The sequence below is a fragment of the Ictidomys tridecemlineatus genome, chromosome 9, assembly GCF_052094955.1.
Source record: "Ictidomys tridecemlineatus isolate mIctTri1 chromosome 9, mIctTri1.hap1, whole genome shotgun sequence".
Taxonomy (NCBI): domain Eukaryota; kingdom Metazoa; phylum Chordata; class Mammalia; order Rodentia; family Sciuridae; genus Ictidomys; species Ictidomys tridecemlineatus.
Genome location: NC_135485.1, coordinates 12,482,440 through 12,497,196, shown reverse-complemented (window position 1 = coordinate 12,497,196; position 14,757 = coordinate 12,482,440). Strand labels below are relative to the sequence as shown.

Here is a 14,757-nt window from a genome sequence, read left to right as displayed (position 1 = left end):
TCAATAGACTCATAAGGTAAATAAACATCTGATTTTTTTAGGATATTAAGTTTTGGTATGGTTGGTTATTCCCTCAAAGGTATCTAATATATTGTTTCCTCAAAATTAATCATGGGTGTATAATTTGCTTTATCCATTGAAATGTATCACTTCTATCAGAAGCCTTTAAGAGCTGGACTATGATTCCACATCATTGTTCTCTTTTCATGGTGACAGGGGAACTTTCAGATGGTGGAGCTTCATAAGTTCTGGATCCTGAATGGACATGGAACAGTTCTCTCCATCTTCTCCCACACTGACCTATTATAAGAAATAAACCTTTGCATTAAGCCACTAAGGTTTTGAGTTTGTGTTACTGGAGCATATTGTAGGCCATTCTGCCTAAATTGGTAGAAATTTAATACCCAGAAGAATGTAGAAATTCATATACAGAAGAAGGTAAAGTTATGATAGAATATTAAAATATGTAGTTATATCTTATAGGCCCAATAGGTAGTGACAAGGAGTCTTGTTAGAGGTTGGAAAGATGGCAATCCATGCTAGTTACTGATGGTAAACTATTTGCTAAATATTTGATATACGGCTCCCATTATTTCTACTCCTAAATATGAATGTTTCCAATGTATGATGGTTTGAAGGTGACCCACCCCCTACAACACACACACACACTCACACACACACACACACACACACACACATACAGACACAAAGCATATGTTGGAACCTTACTTTCTCATGCAATGACTTTGAGACATGAGACCTAATAAGATGCAATGAGTCTCAAAGGTTAGAGTGAATGGATTAACTTTGTTATCTTGAAAATGAATTTGTTAGAAAAGTGGGAGTTTGGCTCACCCTTTTAATCTCTTGCCTCTGCCCTTCTGCATAGGATGACACAGCAAGAAGGCTCTTGCTAGATGCCAACATTATTGTCTTGAATTTCCTAGCCTCCAGAACAGTGAGAGATAAATTTGTTTTTATAAAGTAGTCTGTGTTATTCTGTTACAGCAGCACAAAATGAACTAAAATAGTTAATCTGTCCCTGTCCCACCAGTATTTGTTAAATGTGTTTGTGTGTGTGTGTGTGTGTGTGTGTGTGTGTGTGTGTGTGTAAACTATAATTGGGGGAGGATAGATACTGTGCCTTTTTAGGTTTCTGTAACAAGAGAAGCTTTATCCAGGGTTAATATATCCTACCAAGCAATACAGAGATGCTGGACTTCGAGATTAATGCTTTACTGAACAGAATTTTCAGATTGTCTCACTTGTAATAGGAGTGAATGTATTTTGTAGTGTAAAGAATTAACTGTAAATTAGTGGCTAGAGGATGAATTGTGATTTCCTTGGTGCTATTCCATTAAGAAATTCTAGTTATCGTTCTTCTGGGCAAATGGATTGCACCTCCCCTACTCCTGGAAGATAGAGATAGCTACATGATTTGCTTTGGTCAGTGAAATTTGAGTGGAACAGACTCCTGGTATTTTTAGGAAGAACTAGTTTGACATTCCTCATCTTCCTTTTGTTTATCAAACATGGAAGAAAGTTCTAGTCTTTCCAGCCTCCCTAAACATCTAGTTGCTTGGTGAGAACCACCTGGAATGAAGGTCCCTCACCCCTGAAGAAGAACATGTAGATTAAATTTTGTTTTGTTTGTTTTAAGGCACTAAGATTTTTGGATCCTTTGTGACTGCACCAAAGTGTTCCATCCTAACTAATGAAGACTACTACAGAAGCCATCAGGAAAGCTACAAAGTCTAATCATCTTAGCAATTTATGTGTAGAAGTGGTAACTGAAACCATTCACTTATAATTTCAAGAGCACCTTCACTAGTGATTTCACCTGTCTCAAATGTGACTGTTTTAGGAAAGGTGTTTGTAAGATTTCCAAAGTCACTTTAAAAAAAAAAAAACTTTTATGAAGGTGTAATCACATCTTCGCTACTGAGATAATGACGAACAATACTTCTTCGCGCGGAGTGGGTAAGAAAGGTAGATGAAGATAAGCCATAAAACAAGGAGGGTGATAGAGAACTCAGAAACATATTTCCCATAGACTTGTGCACTTGTGCATAAATTCCCAGTAATACACTTCTCAGTAAACTTTGGGTGGCTTAGCCTGGGTTTGGCCCTCTGTAACTATACAAGAAATAAATGCAGGCTCGCTCTGGTGCAAAAGTAAAAATCTAATTGAAGTCTAAATTTAACCAAAAATTTCTTTCTCTCAGAAGAAGTTATTTTCTTTAGCATAGCGCAGAATTCACTCCATAACAAATTTAAAGTGCTGAATCCCATGCCACATCCTGGCACTGTACTAGGGTAGGGCGAATGAAAGATGCCAAGGCACAGAAGTCTCAGGGGGTGGTTTCCCTCCAGGAGTTTATATTTTGCAGATCATAAAAAAAATTCCCTCCTGGAGTTTTCAGCCAGCTACGTCCTCTCCCTTAAATAATTTTCGGTGAAAAGTCTTTCATCTTTTCCCTAATTCTAGCAAGTATTTCCGCTTTGCAATGATCTCTTCGCCTTGGAAACTGAAGTCACTGCGGCATCTCTGGACGTCTGGCAATTATTTCAGATGCAACTGAATAGTTGGCTTGCCCTTTCCCTGTAGTGACAAGATGACAGTGACCCCTCAAAGTTTCCAACACTTAAAGCACACTTGCAAGAACCAACAATTTTTGCACTTCCATTGTGGAAGCTAAAGCAGCGCGTCTGTCTGGACAACGCCGGCAGTGTAAGGTCCTGGGGGTAGGGAGTGGGAGTTTAAGCCCACCTTAGGTCCTGCGCCAAGAAGTCGAAGGCCACTCGGCTAGCTACAGCTTGCTAGAGGACCCGTGGGTGCTCATCTCGGCCAGACTACAACGCCCAGCCTGCACCGCGCCAACGCCGCAAGTTCCGCTTCGGGACATGGGCGCAAGGGAGCCTGGGAAGTGAAGTCTCCGAATGGCCAGCGCCAAGGCAGAAAGGAGGCGTTGCTAGTCAGCTCCTTTAGCACGCGGGTTCCTGGCTCGGCTCCGGGTCTCTCGCTCCCGCTCAGGGTTTTCGCGGGCGGCGGGAGCGGTATGGCTTGCTTGAGTAAACTCCGGGGGAGGAGGGGAGAGAGGAGTGGATGGGGGGGCGGGGTCAGCGGAAGCGGCAGGTTGCTTCCTTCTCCTCTGGCTCCCTCCCCGCCTCTCCCTGAGGGAGCGGTGGGAGGGGGAGGGAAGGGCAGAGGGAAGGTAGTGACACGTGTCAATCAACCCCCCTCCGGGGGGCGCGCGCTCCGGGGCTCGCGCCGAGGGCTCGCGCCCCTGCCTCGTGCCTGCGCCGCTCGTATGTAAATGAGGGCGCGTGACGCGGGACGCAGATGGACAAGGGAAGAGAGAGAATGGCCGCTGCCGCCGCCGCTGCTGCCGCCGCCGCCGCCGCCGCCGCTCAGTGCCGGAGCCCTCGGTGCGCGGCGGAGAGGAGAGGATTCCGGCGGGAACTCGACTCTTGGCGCCACCGCCTCATGCACTGTGTAGGTAAGAGAGACACGGGTCGGGGCCCCGGGCTCCGTGCGGCGGCGGCTGCCGCAGCCCGAGGAGTTTGTGGCTGAGGGGTTTAGTTGAATCTCCGGTTCGGGTCAGTTCAATGGGGAGAGAGATGGGAGCGGCGGCGGCGCGGCGGCCCCGGCGCTCGCCTTTTGTCTCGGGGGCTCCTCGCCCGGCGCGGTCCGCGCTCGGTCGCCTGCCTTCTCGGCTCCTGGGCTCCCAGGGAACTGTTAGTTCGGACCCGCTCGCCGAGCCCGGAGGAAGCCACTCGCTCGCGCTCTTGCCGAAACTCCTCCGTGCCCGTATCGCCGCCAGCGGTCCTTGCTGTCAGGAGGGGGAAGCGGCCGGGCTGGTCGGCGCCCTGGCCGAAGGGAGCCGGCGGGCAGGGCAGCGGGAGGAAGGCGGGCTGGTCCGCGCCCCCGCCGAGCGCACACACACCCCCTTCTCATCGCCAGGGGCCAGGCTGGCGGACGCGGCCGAGTTCCCGGGGATCCGGACCCGGGGGTGCCCCGGGCGCTCGCGGGGCGGGGGCCGCGGGTGGGCCGGCGGGGGGCGAGGGCGGGGGGCGCCGCCCGAGGGGCGGGGGGCGTCCAACTCTGCCCTCTCGCGCTCGGCGGTGGCGGCGGCGGCTCTGTGTGTACCCCTTTAAGAAGGAGCCGCTCGAGCGCTGACGGTTGGGATTTGAAGTTCTTCCTCCCTCTTTGGAAGTCTGGACGGCCAGGGGGTGTTGCCACGGCAACGGCACCCTCTCCCCCCCCCCAACTCACCCCTCCGCGCGGACGCCCCGACGACTCCGGTCCTTTCACTGTCATGTGATGGACTCTCCCAGCACACACACTCGCGTCGCCCTCCCCGGCTCGCAGCCCGGTTCAGCTGCAAGGCTGCCTTCCCGGGGGAGGGGGTCCGACTCCTTTGCTTCAAACTTCTGGACTAGGAGCTCTCATTCTGTGGGTTGCTCGGGGTGGCGGGAGATGGCGGGACTCCCCACCTTGCAGCAGCCTTTTTTTTGCCCGCGTGAGACTTGCGCCTGGAGCTGGTGGGCAGGCTGGTGGGTGGGCGTGGAGGGGCCGGAGCGGTCGGGCCGGGCGAGCTGCGCCGGTTTGTGTATCGGGGGTGTGGGTGGGACTGGGTGCCGAGAGTGGGAAGGAAGGTTGCGTTGTGTCAGCGGTGGGCGATGGCCCCGCTTTTTCTGCTGGCCAGTAAATATTGGCATTTGGAGTTGGGGAGTGACCTTAGTGCCTTAAGGAAACAACTGTCTCACCTTGTTTTCATCTGTTCTTGCGCCACCTCGCGCCCCTTCCCCCTCCCCACTCCCTAGGTTTGTTTGGTTAGCTCCTTAAGATCTCTCCTGCTTTCACTGGTGGGGCGGAGGTCCTCCTAGGTTACACCAGTGACAACTTCGATTCCGAAAGGTGCCCTGCAGAATGGGATGCATGTAGGAAAATGTACGTGAAGGAAGACTGCTCCGATGAGGGGCGTTTAAGTGCTGTTTAAGACCTGTACTGTTTTATTTTATCTATATAAAATATGTTTTGGTGTTATCTGAGGAAGTTAAGGGAAAAAGCTTTAGTCAAGTGTTCATAAGTGATTTCAGTCTAAAAAAACCTCTGGGAATTCTTTATACCAAGTGTGTTGGTATTTGTTCTTTTTGAATACAAAATGGACCTATCTTTATTATTACATATGTGAAGATCTTTTCTGCTGAAAAAAAAAACTGCATAGAAATTGTTGAGTTTATTAAGATAGAATCAGGTAGGATGACAGCATTGTAATATTGGCTCATGCCGATACTATGTTACGTTTTGCCAAGGGATACAGTGATTTAAGGTTATCTTTGGTCAGTTTTTATTTTAGAATATTTTGGGAGTATGTTTTTCTCTTGCTTATCCAGATGCGACTCTGCATCGCAAAAGTACTTGTACCTTTGAAAAAAATCAAGTTTTAATGAGACACAAAATAAACCGGATTTGATGGAAAAGGGAATTCAATTGTATTTCTGACTTACCTGCTTCAATACTCAAGTAATATTGGAAAACACTGAAAATTTAATTAATATTGTATATCTAACGGACAATCTATGCTACTCTTTTAATATAACACATAATTGTACATGAAAAGAATTTTTTTCCTGGGTTCTACCTATATTTGAGAATTGTATTGTTTCTTATAGTCCCAGTTCTAGTCAGGAGACCTATCTCATACTTGGTTTTTGTCACCATTATTTTAAAATAAACAATAGAACCATTTTAAACATGGTATGTACTTGTTGATTGGGTGTGTGTGTGTGTGTGTGTGTGTGTCCTGTCATACTTATTTATGATCTAAAAGTAGTTTGTGTAATTATTTTGAGTCAACTTTTGCTATTAATATGCTTACATTCATTACTTTGTAAACATATTTACAAAAAGCCAAATTTTTTTTGCATGTGTGACTTTATATTTCTATATTTAATAGTCATTGCTATTACTGCTTGAAATTATTTTTATAACATAACACCCTTTTTGCCTTTGGGGGGGGGAAATGATCCAGAAGTTTTACTTGTAAGATAAGAAATTGTTAGGCTGCTTCTCAGGGTTATACAGCAACTTAATGAACTCCTAGAGAAGTTTTGAATCTCAGCACTTAACCTTGACTCTTTTAAGGTAATTGATTCAATTTTATTAATATAATCAAAATTTATAAAGAAGCAAGTTATTGTAGTTGTCAGTGACTGCTTATAGTTAATTGTAAAGGTAAAATGCTTGACTGCCATTATAAAAAAGAAGTATTTACCTTCTTCTAATTGTGGAATTTATCTCTTTAACTTAGATTTTTGACCACTCTTTTGATTCATTCCTGGTTTTTGTTTAAAAAAATGGAGAGTTGTCCCTCTTTGTCCCAAATAATGGTTCTGTTTTCAATGTGGAACTTTATATAATTTAATGCTTTGTTTATAAGCATCATGTAGTATGTGAGTGTGCTCACTTTAAAAAATGTTTGCATGCTTATTGGATGTAGTAAATAGTACTTTGAATGATAATGAGCAATAATAGACATAGTCCTGAATCTTATGGAATATGTAAATGACTATCTGATGAGTCAAAATTAACAAGAGTTAAGTCTAGAATAAAATAAATGTGTTAGTACATTTAAAAACATCCAGAATTTGGTAGAGTTATTAAAATATCTGATTTGGAAGATAGGCCAGTTTTGAAAAACTTTATTTTGACATAATTTTGATCTTACAAAAAAATTAGAACAATTTTTGCCAGTTGTTTCACAATTTGTTTTATTTGGCTTTATCATTCTTGCTTTATATTCACATATGTATTTCTGAACAATTTGTGAGTAATTTGAAAACATCATACCTTTTTACTCTTAAATTTTTTTATGTATTTTTCCTAAAAACAAGGACATTATCTTATCTAAACTGAGTTATTAAAAACCGTAAGATTTAGTATTGACATAATATTATTATCTAATTTATAATCTATATTCAAATCTTGTTTATCTGTTTTCTCTATAACCCTTTCCACCCAATACAAGATCCACTCTGAGATCATGTACCACATTTGATCATCACATCTCTTCAGTCTTTTCAAATTGGGAATACTTCCTCAACCTATTTCTTGACCTTGACATTTTTGAAAAGTACAAGGCAGTTATTTTGTAGAGTATGCCTCAGTTTGAATTTGTCTGTTGTTTTCTCATGATTAGATTGGTTATGCATTTGGCAGGAATACCACTGAAGAGATGTTTTGTTCTTCTCAGTACATCATATCTTAAGGCTCATGAGGTTGATTTGTCCTAGTGTTGTTGATGTTAGCTTTGAAAATTTGGTTAGTGTGGTGGTCTGTATATTTCAACCTGAAAGTTATTATTTATTTCTCTGTAATTAACATGCAGCTTGTGGAAAAGTATTCTGAATAACAGGATGTTGTCAGAGTCTCAATCAAAATTTTACCCACAAGTTTTAGCATCCATTGATGATTTTCCAATTTCATTCCTTCAGCAGTTATTAGAAGTTGACATTCTGTCATAAATCAGTCTTTCCTCTCTTCTCCCTTATTTGTTTATTCAGTCAGTTTTTTTTAAATCAGCATGAATTCATATTCAATGGCTTAACTATCATTATCATCATTTTGTTTCTCAAAATATACCAGGTTTGGCTAACAGGAGCCTTATCGGGATGGTTCCTGTGTATGGTGGTTTCCAGGTTCACATACTTTACTTGTCCCAGCTTTAGCATCAGCTGTTTGTCCCAAGTAATTTGTTCTTTTAGTGGAAAATAAATTTAGATACTCAAATTGAGCAGTAGGTTTTAGGGCTATTTTAAAACCCCATTTCTTCTAATGCTCGTAATCAGTGTTAACAGTTTTTCCTGAGATCATACAGCAAAACAAGTTGGCAAAGATTAGGTTAGAATCATTTTATAAACTAGAATCTTGCCTACATAATACTACATTTCATAAAAATACAAGGGTAGCCAAATATCTAATTTTAAATCTTTTGGTAGCCACATGAAAAAGCACATTTAATTTAATCCAGTGTATTCAAAATATTATCATTTTGACATTTACTTATATAGAAATTATTAATGAGTTGATTTATATACTCTTCTTAAGTAAGCCTTCAAAATCGGGTATTTTACATTTATAGCATTTTCCTCAAATTCTTTTCTTGGGTATTACAGAACAGAAAATAAGAAAATGGGCTCTTGAGCTAGATTTCTTGTATTTGAATCCTAGTGTTATGTTTTAGGGTATAGACAAGATTCTTCTTTGTACTTGAGTTATTTCATCTGTAAAATGGAGATAATTAGATTATTTGAGAATTAGTTGTGTTGATATAGGCTAATATGTGTTTTCCATACAGAAAACATTTAATATGTTAACTATTATTTTTATTATTGTTTTGTTATTATATGCTTGAGTTTACATTTTATCGATAGATCCTTTCTGGTGGGAATACTGAGGAATAATTTTAAAAAATTGTGGGACATGTTGGCTGAAAGATAGTAAGGACACGAACCATCTCTTTTCTAGAGTACTTGGAACCATAAAATTATTGTTTGAGAATCACAGAGTATCACTTAGCTTAATGCTGTCATTGAAGGAACCAAAAAGCATTTTATGCCTTCCTGCATTCTAAGGAATCTTTTGGCTATGTGGTAGCTGAATATAAAAGATTAGTTTCAGTTCATGTAAAAAATCTATACTGTACTCTAGATCATCTTGAAGCTATTATTTATTGGTATTTACTCTCTATGTTAGTCTTTATGTTGATTAACTTGATTCTTCTTTCTGGCTGCTGCTTGCCTCTTGCTCTTTTATCTTACTATTAACTTGTCCCTGTATTATTGCTATTGTTTTATAAATCCCAGAAGAGTAGATTTACTTAGAAATTTGGATTGATGGGTAGTACTAGTATGTATGGGTCAAGTACCAAAAACGTTGGCTCTACAACTGTTTTTTTTAAACATCAGCAAATATGTTATCTTTTTAAAAAGATGTAAATTGTGGTACTATTTAATAACATGCATTAGACAAATGGAATCCATGGTGCTGATGACCAGTTGAATGGTTAAGACATATCTTCAAGTTTCTCTGTAAAATAGGTATATTGATGAATTTTGTACGTATTATTAAAATTGTCTGTACTTCTGGATCATTTCATACTTGGAAGACTAAAGTTCTGCCATCTTTGAAACCAAGTAGTGTTTTTTTTTTTTTTTTTTTTTGAAGATGTTAGATATGGGCTGTACACTGGTCTTAATGTAATGTAGTCTCATTCTTTATTGTGCCATGTCTTTGTGTCCATGCTACTTCCCTTGATTGACTGTAGGTTTGCCCACCTTTCTGAATGGCTGTTGCACATAATAAGTTGCTATTATGTGTATCCACATTCCTCTGATTTTTCTGACATTAAACTCTGATCTATAGTTCTTCTACCACAGTACAGTTTTGGGAGGAGCAACAAAGGTATGTAGATTTTTTTTTTTTTTTTTTTTGGTTATGTAACTTTTTCTTCCTCATTAGTAAGTCTAATCTTTCAATTAAAATGTCCTACTTTCTGCATATGTGGAGTTCCTTTCTTTTCCTTCTTGTTTACACTCTTTCCTTTTGGTATCCAGACAGTCCTTGACTTACAGTGGCCCCACTTATGATATTTTTTTTGCTTTATAGTGATACAAAAGTAATATTATTTAGCAGAAACAATTGGAATTTAAAATTTTGATCTTTCTTTGGCTAGTGATATATAGTATGATACTTTTAAGATGCCAGACAGCAGTAATAAGTAATAGCTCCCAGTCAGCCACACGTTCATGAAGGTAAACAACATACTCCTCAGTAAATTACATGAGATAGTCATTAGATAGTCGATCATTTACTATACAGTATGCTTTGAGTTAGATGATTTTGTTCAGCTGTAGGGTAATATAAGTGTTCCAAGTACTTTAGTGCCAGATTATGATCATGACATGACCCTATGATAAAATAAGGAGCTAGCATGTGGCTAACATTCATGGTTGATAGATAGCAATTAGAGCACCAAAATTGTGGCTCTAAAATTTTGACAAGTCACTTAACTTTAATGAGTTCATACTTAGGGCTTAATCTATAATCAAGAAATACTTTCAAAGGTTTTTATTCACAACAGAGTTTAGATTAAAAAAAAAAGTGAATAGACCCAGAATACTAATACTAGAAAACTAATTAACAAAATAATGACATCTTTGCATCTGAAGAATAGCACTTTTTTTCTTAATTAAAGCTAAAAATATTTAAAAAAATTTGTTAGAAAATTGTTTGTTAGGAATAATTTTTCTGTCTCTCATCTATTTTCTTTTCATATGGTTTCCCATAATTGGCAGCAACCCTATCCTGCTTATATTTGCTTCTTCTTTTTTTACTTTAATGTGTTGCCAAGTTACCAATTTCCTTACAATATTCATGGGTTATATTATTTATTTATTTATTTATTTATTTTTGATGTTGTAAGCACTTGGACAATTCAGAAGATTCTGGTTTATATCAGTATCTGCATTGCTGATTTTACTATCTTCTAGTGTAACTTAAATCATTGCTTGAAATAGCTGCTTTGATTTCATAGTTTACAAAGTATTAATATTTCCCATCTGTCTATTTTTTTGCGTCAACTAAAAACTATTGACCACATTCAACTAATTGGTCATGCTGTTAGAGTATCCTGTCTTATTTGTCCATCTAGTTTCTTCAGGTAGCACGAGCTTTCTCATTTACTTTTAAATCATATCTTCTGCTTTCATTCTCAGTCACCTTTAAAATTCAGTGGCAACCTAAAGTACTTATTGGCTAGTCTTCTCTGATGAGTATATGCGTAGTGTGCTTACAAGAAGTAGCTTTGTCTGTTATTTGTTATATTTACATAGTGAACTCTTGAGACAAGGGACTAAGTTTTCTTTTTTTTTATTAGTTACTAAGTTTTCATGAGTGGTAGAAAGGTCCTTGTTAACCTCTATCATTATGATTGTTGGTGTAAGTCATTTCATCTTTCAGATGGAGTTCTGTGAATCTAAGGTAATATCTACCCTCAAATGTTTGCTAATTTTGTTTTAATGAGATGTGTTAAAATATGTGCAGTAGTTTCTGTGCTGAATATATATGTTATGGGATTACCAGCATAAAGATGATATTTAAATCCATAGAAATAGATGAAATTACCTAGGGATAACATAGTATAAATAGTGAGAACTCAACTACACCTAAGAGAATTTTAAATTCCTTGGATAGAAGAAAAATCTCAAAGTAAGGCACTGAACTTTGTATTGGCAAGCAAGGCCTTTGGCTGAGTATTAAAATTAGGAGAGAGTGCTGTTACAATATATAAGAAAATAATTTTACATTTAACAAGGATTGTTACATATTGATGAGATTTAGGTATATAGGTGAAACAGAAGCATACATAATTTTTGGCAACATAAATGTTCTAGGTAACCTTGACTAGATGAATTTCAGCAGAGTGGTGGAGATGAAAACCATATTGTAATAGATCAGAAAGTGATTAACACGTTCAAGTGGAAGGGCTGGAGTTATAGCTCAGTGGAAGAGCACTTGCCTAGCATGTATGAGGCATTGGGATTGATCCTCAGCACCACATAAAAGAATAAATAAATAAATAAAAGGTTTTATTTAAACTAAATAAAAAATATCTGCAACTAAAAAATATTTTAATAAAAGGTATGTTCAAGTGGAGATAATATTTGTAGACTAATCATTAAGAGCTGTTTTGAAGAAGAAACATAAATGAAGCAGAAATTGGAGTCATATGCGGTACAAAGATGTTTGTTTTTCAGATGGGAGATACCATTTGTAATACTAAGTAGGATGGAGAATACTTTTTTTTTGAATAAGTGATACACATGATTCTTTTATATGTTGAATTTAATTAAACCAAGAGCTGATAACAACAGAATATTGAGACATATATATATTAGACAAAGAAATATGATGAACTGGGCTTGAATCACTGAATATGAACTCTTAAATTTTTAATCTTTGTTTTCAACAAATATCTCCCTAATCAAGTTAATCATTAATGTATGGTATATGTGGCATAGATGCATTATATATTTTAAAGGAATTTTTTTCAATTAATTTACTGTTGTCAATCTTCATATATCTTAAGTCCTACTGTATGCTATTTGAGTAGGGTATAATTCTATTTTTTTTCCTTACTGTCTTCCAAAATGGCAATAAGTTTAGGAATCAAGGATTGAAATATTAGCTTTTTAATGGTAATGTTGCATTGAAGAACTTGGAAATGAGATCGGAAGTGGATATCATGCTTCCTTTCTATCTAGCCCCCTGAATTGAACTTAGCAACCTGTCAAGCATAGTGCAACTGGAGCTGCAGGGCTTTTCTGAAATAATGAACTCTACCCCAATGAGTCAGAGTGACCAGAAGGGTTGGCCGTGATTGAAAAATGACTTTTAAAAACATTAATGTATCCCACTAGGGCACAAACTATCCAGATATTAGTTATTTCTTCTTCCTTTGGGAGGAGTAGAGAAAAGGGCAGAAGCTTCTTCCAAAGTACTTTCCTAAAGAATGTGAAAAGCTTTTGTGGGAATTCTGTTGTATGGGAAAGCAGGAACTGTGGGTTGGGTCAAAAAGCATGCTGTTTACCCTGGGTTGCTGTTTAGACCTGGCTTTTAAAAGAGCTCACAGGCATTAGGAATGTTAAATATTAGATTTGATACAATATAATGGAAAGACTGAGAAGGGAACAGTTAATTTTGACTTGAGGGATTCAAAATAACTAGGCTTTAAAGGATTGAATGAAAGCAAGGATTGGTAAATTCATCTGTAAAGGGTTGGTTAGTAAATATTTTAGGCTTTGCTAGGTTAGAGGAATAGACAGGTGGGCAGGCATAACAGACTTATTCATCCATCCTAAGTACACTGTCCTAAGTACAGTGTAATATGAGCTCGCTGCAGATATGTCCTCTCTGGATAGCTCACTCCCAAGAGCTATCTGGTCTCTTATTATAACTACTTGCCTCTGCTTTGTAGGGCAAAAGCAATACCTAAATGAACGAGCATGGCTGTGATCCACTAAAAATTACTTTAAAAAGTAGGTGGATTGAGCTTGCAGGTCATAGTTTGATGATCTTTGAGTTAAAATATCCAGCAAGAAAAGTAGTATAGGGAACAGAGGGGTAAGCATAATAAAGAAATATTAATGATATGTTCAGAAGATACTTAGCACTGTAGTATGTATTACTGAAGTATAGGATGAGAGTAAGAAGTGGGAATGAAAGTATAAATTATGACCTCTAAGGGAGGACATTATGAGCCTTTGATTTTTTTTTTTAATGGATAATAAGCATGATCAGATAAGTCAGCTTTATTTTCATTTGGAACATCTGTTGTTGGTTCAGGTTTGAGGGTTTTTTTGTTTGCAGTAGTTTAAAGAAGCTCAAATTGAAGCAGTCCCTTTAAGTCAAAACTGGGGAAATAAGCAGTTTTTTCTTCAGTAAATCAGTTAATACACTGTATGGCTGAAGTACTTTTAGGTGGTACCTTTCATTTGGGACTTTCAACAATTTGAGAAATGAAGAAAAAGGAGGAAGATGGAAGCCCAGATAGTATTGCTATTACTAATAGAGGCTAGGTTAGACGAATAGTCAGGTGAGCTGGTCTAGACAGACTTACGCTGTCAATGAAATATGTTTTCTCTACAGATATGTTCTTTCTGAATAGCTTATTCCCAAGGGCAAGAGGAGTGGAACCAAGTGAACTTGTCTGCTCAGTTATTCATTTCAGAATCAACTATCAGAAAAATCACTTCACTTTCCTAAAGGTGAAAAGAGACTCAGATTGTGCTTCTGAAGCATCCTTTCTCAAAGAAACCAGGAGCAAGGTGTTGTGATGCCTCTAACAGGGCCATTAGGACTTTTTTGTAGGATTATATCTGTTAGTAAGTGTACTGTAAACAATATAACTCTTCCTATACTGAAAATAATCAAACTTCCATATTCTGAATATTTTCTAAAAATCATAGTTTAGTGCATAATTTTTGCAGATTTGATGCCATTTTTTTTTTCTTTCTTTCTTTGGAAGAGAAGTGGGGTGCAACCGTTATGTGAAGCTTTTTTAAAAAAATGTTTCAATATTACTTAAAAAACCTCTTGTTATTAAACTTTCAAAGTTAAGATGCATGGAATATTTGTGGATGTACCTTAATACAGTGGCAATGATTGTGTGGAAAAATATGGAATATTTAAATCTGTGTTTGAAACAATTATATTTTTAAACTTTCAATTTAAAATTATTGGTTTCTTCCTTAATTTTTAAAAATTAACTGTGTAAGTAGGATATGCAGGTAAAATGCATGTTTGTCTAGAAAAGAGACAAATCATAACTTTCAATTAACTTTAAATTTAGAAAGAATTAGTATACAAGACTAGAAAGTGTTGTTCTTTGGGTGAGAAAAAAGCAGGTAGAGGTGGCCGTGTGTAACCTTGTGTGGATTCCCCATCCATTGATTCAGCCAACCTTGGAGCAAAAATATTTGGGGGGAAAACAACTGCATCTGTAGTGAACATGTAAGACTTTTGGGGTGTCGTTCAGTATAACAACTATTTACATCACATTTACTTTGTACTAGATATTATTAGTAATCTAGAGATGATTTAAAGTATACATGAGGATGTATGTAAACTATATGAAAAAACTGTACCATTTTATATAAGGGACTTGAGCATCTGCAGATTTTGGTATGGGG

The 14,757-nt window shown here is 38.4% G+C and overlaps 1 protein-coding gene across 12 annotated transcripts in view; it reads left to right on the top strand.

Moving 5' to 3' along the window:
- The first annotated feature begins 3,144 nt into the window (after positions 1 to 3,144).
- The window catches only part of Lcorl (ligand dependent nuclear receptor corepressor like), a 153,110-nt gene continuing 141,497 nt past the window's right edge, over positions 3,145 to 14,757 (top strand). For 3 of the 12 annotated variants that reach the window (XR_013425716.1, XM_078021122.1, XM_040292602.2), the window contains exon 1: positions 3,164 to 3,500. Coding sequence is in view for 9 of the 12 variants with exons in the window: in XM_078021122.1 (XP_077877248.1) it covers positions 3,344 to 3,500 (157 nt within the window). In the remaining 3 variants the exon portion in view is untranslated. Of the gene's footprint in view, positions 3,501 to 4,202; positions 4,457 to 4,614; positions 4,955 to 14,757 lie in introns of those variants that run through there. The other 9 variants (XM_021722063.3, XM_078021118.1, XM_005318936.4 and 6 more) reach the window with 8 other exon arrangements.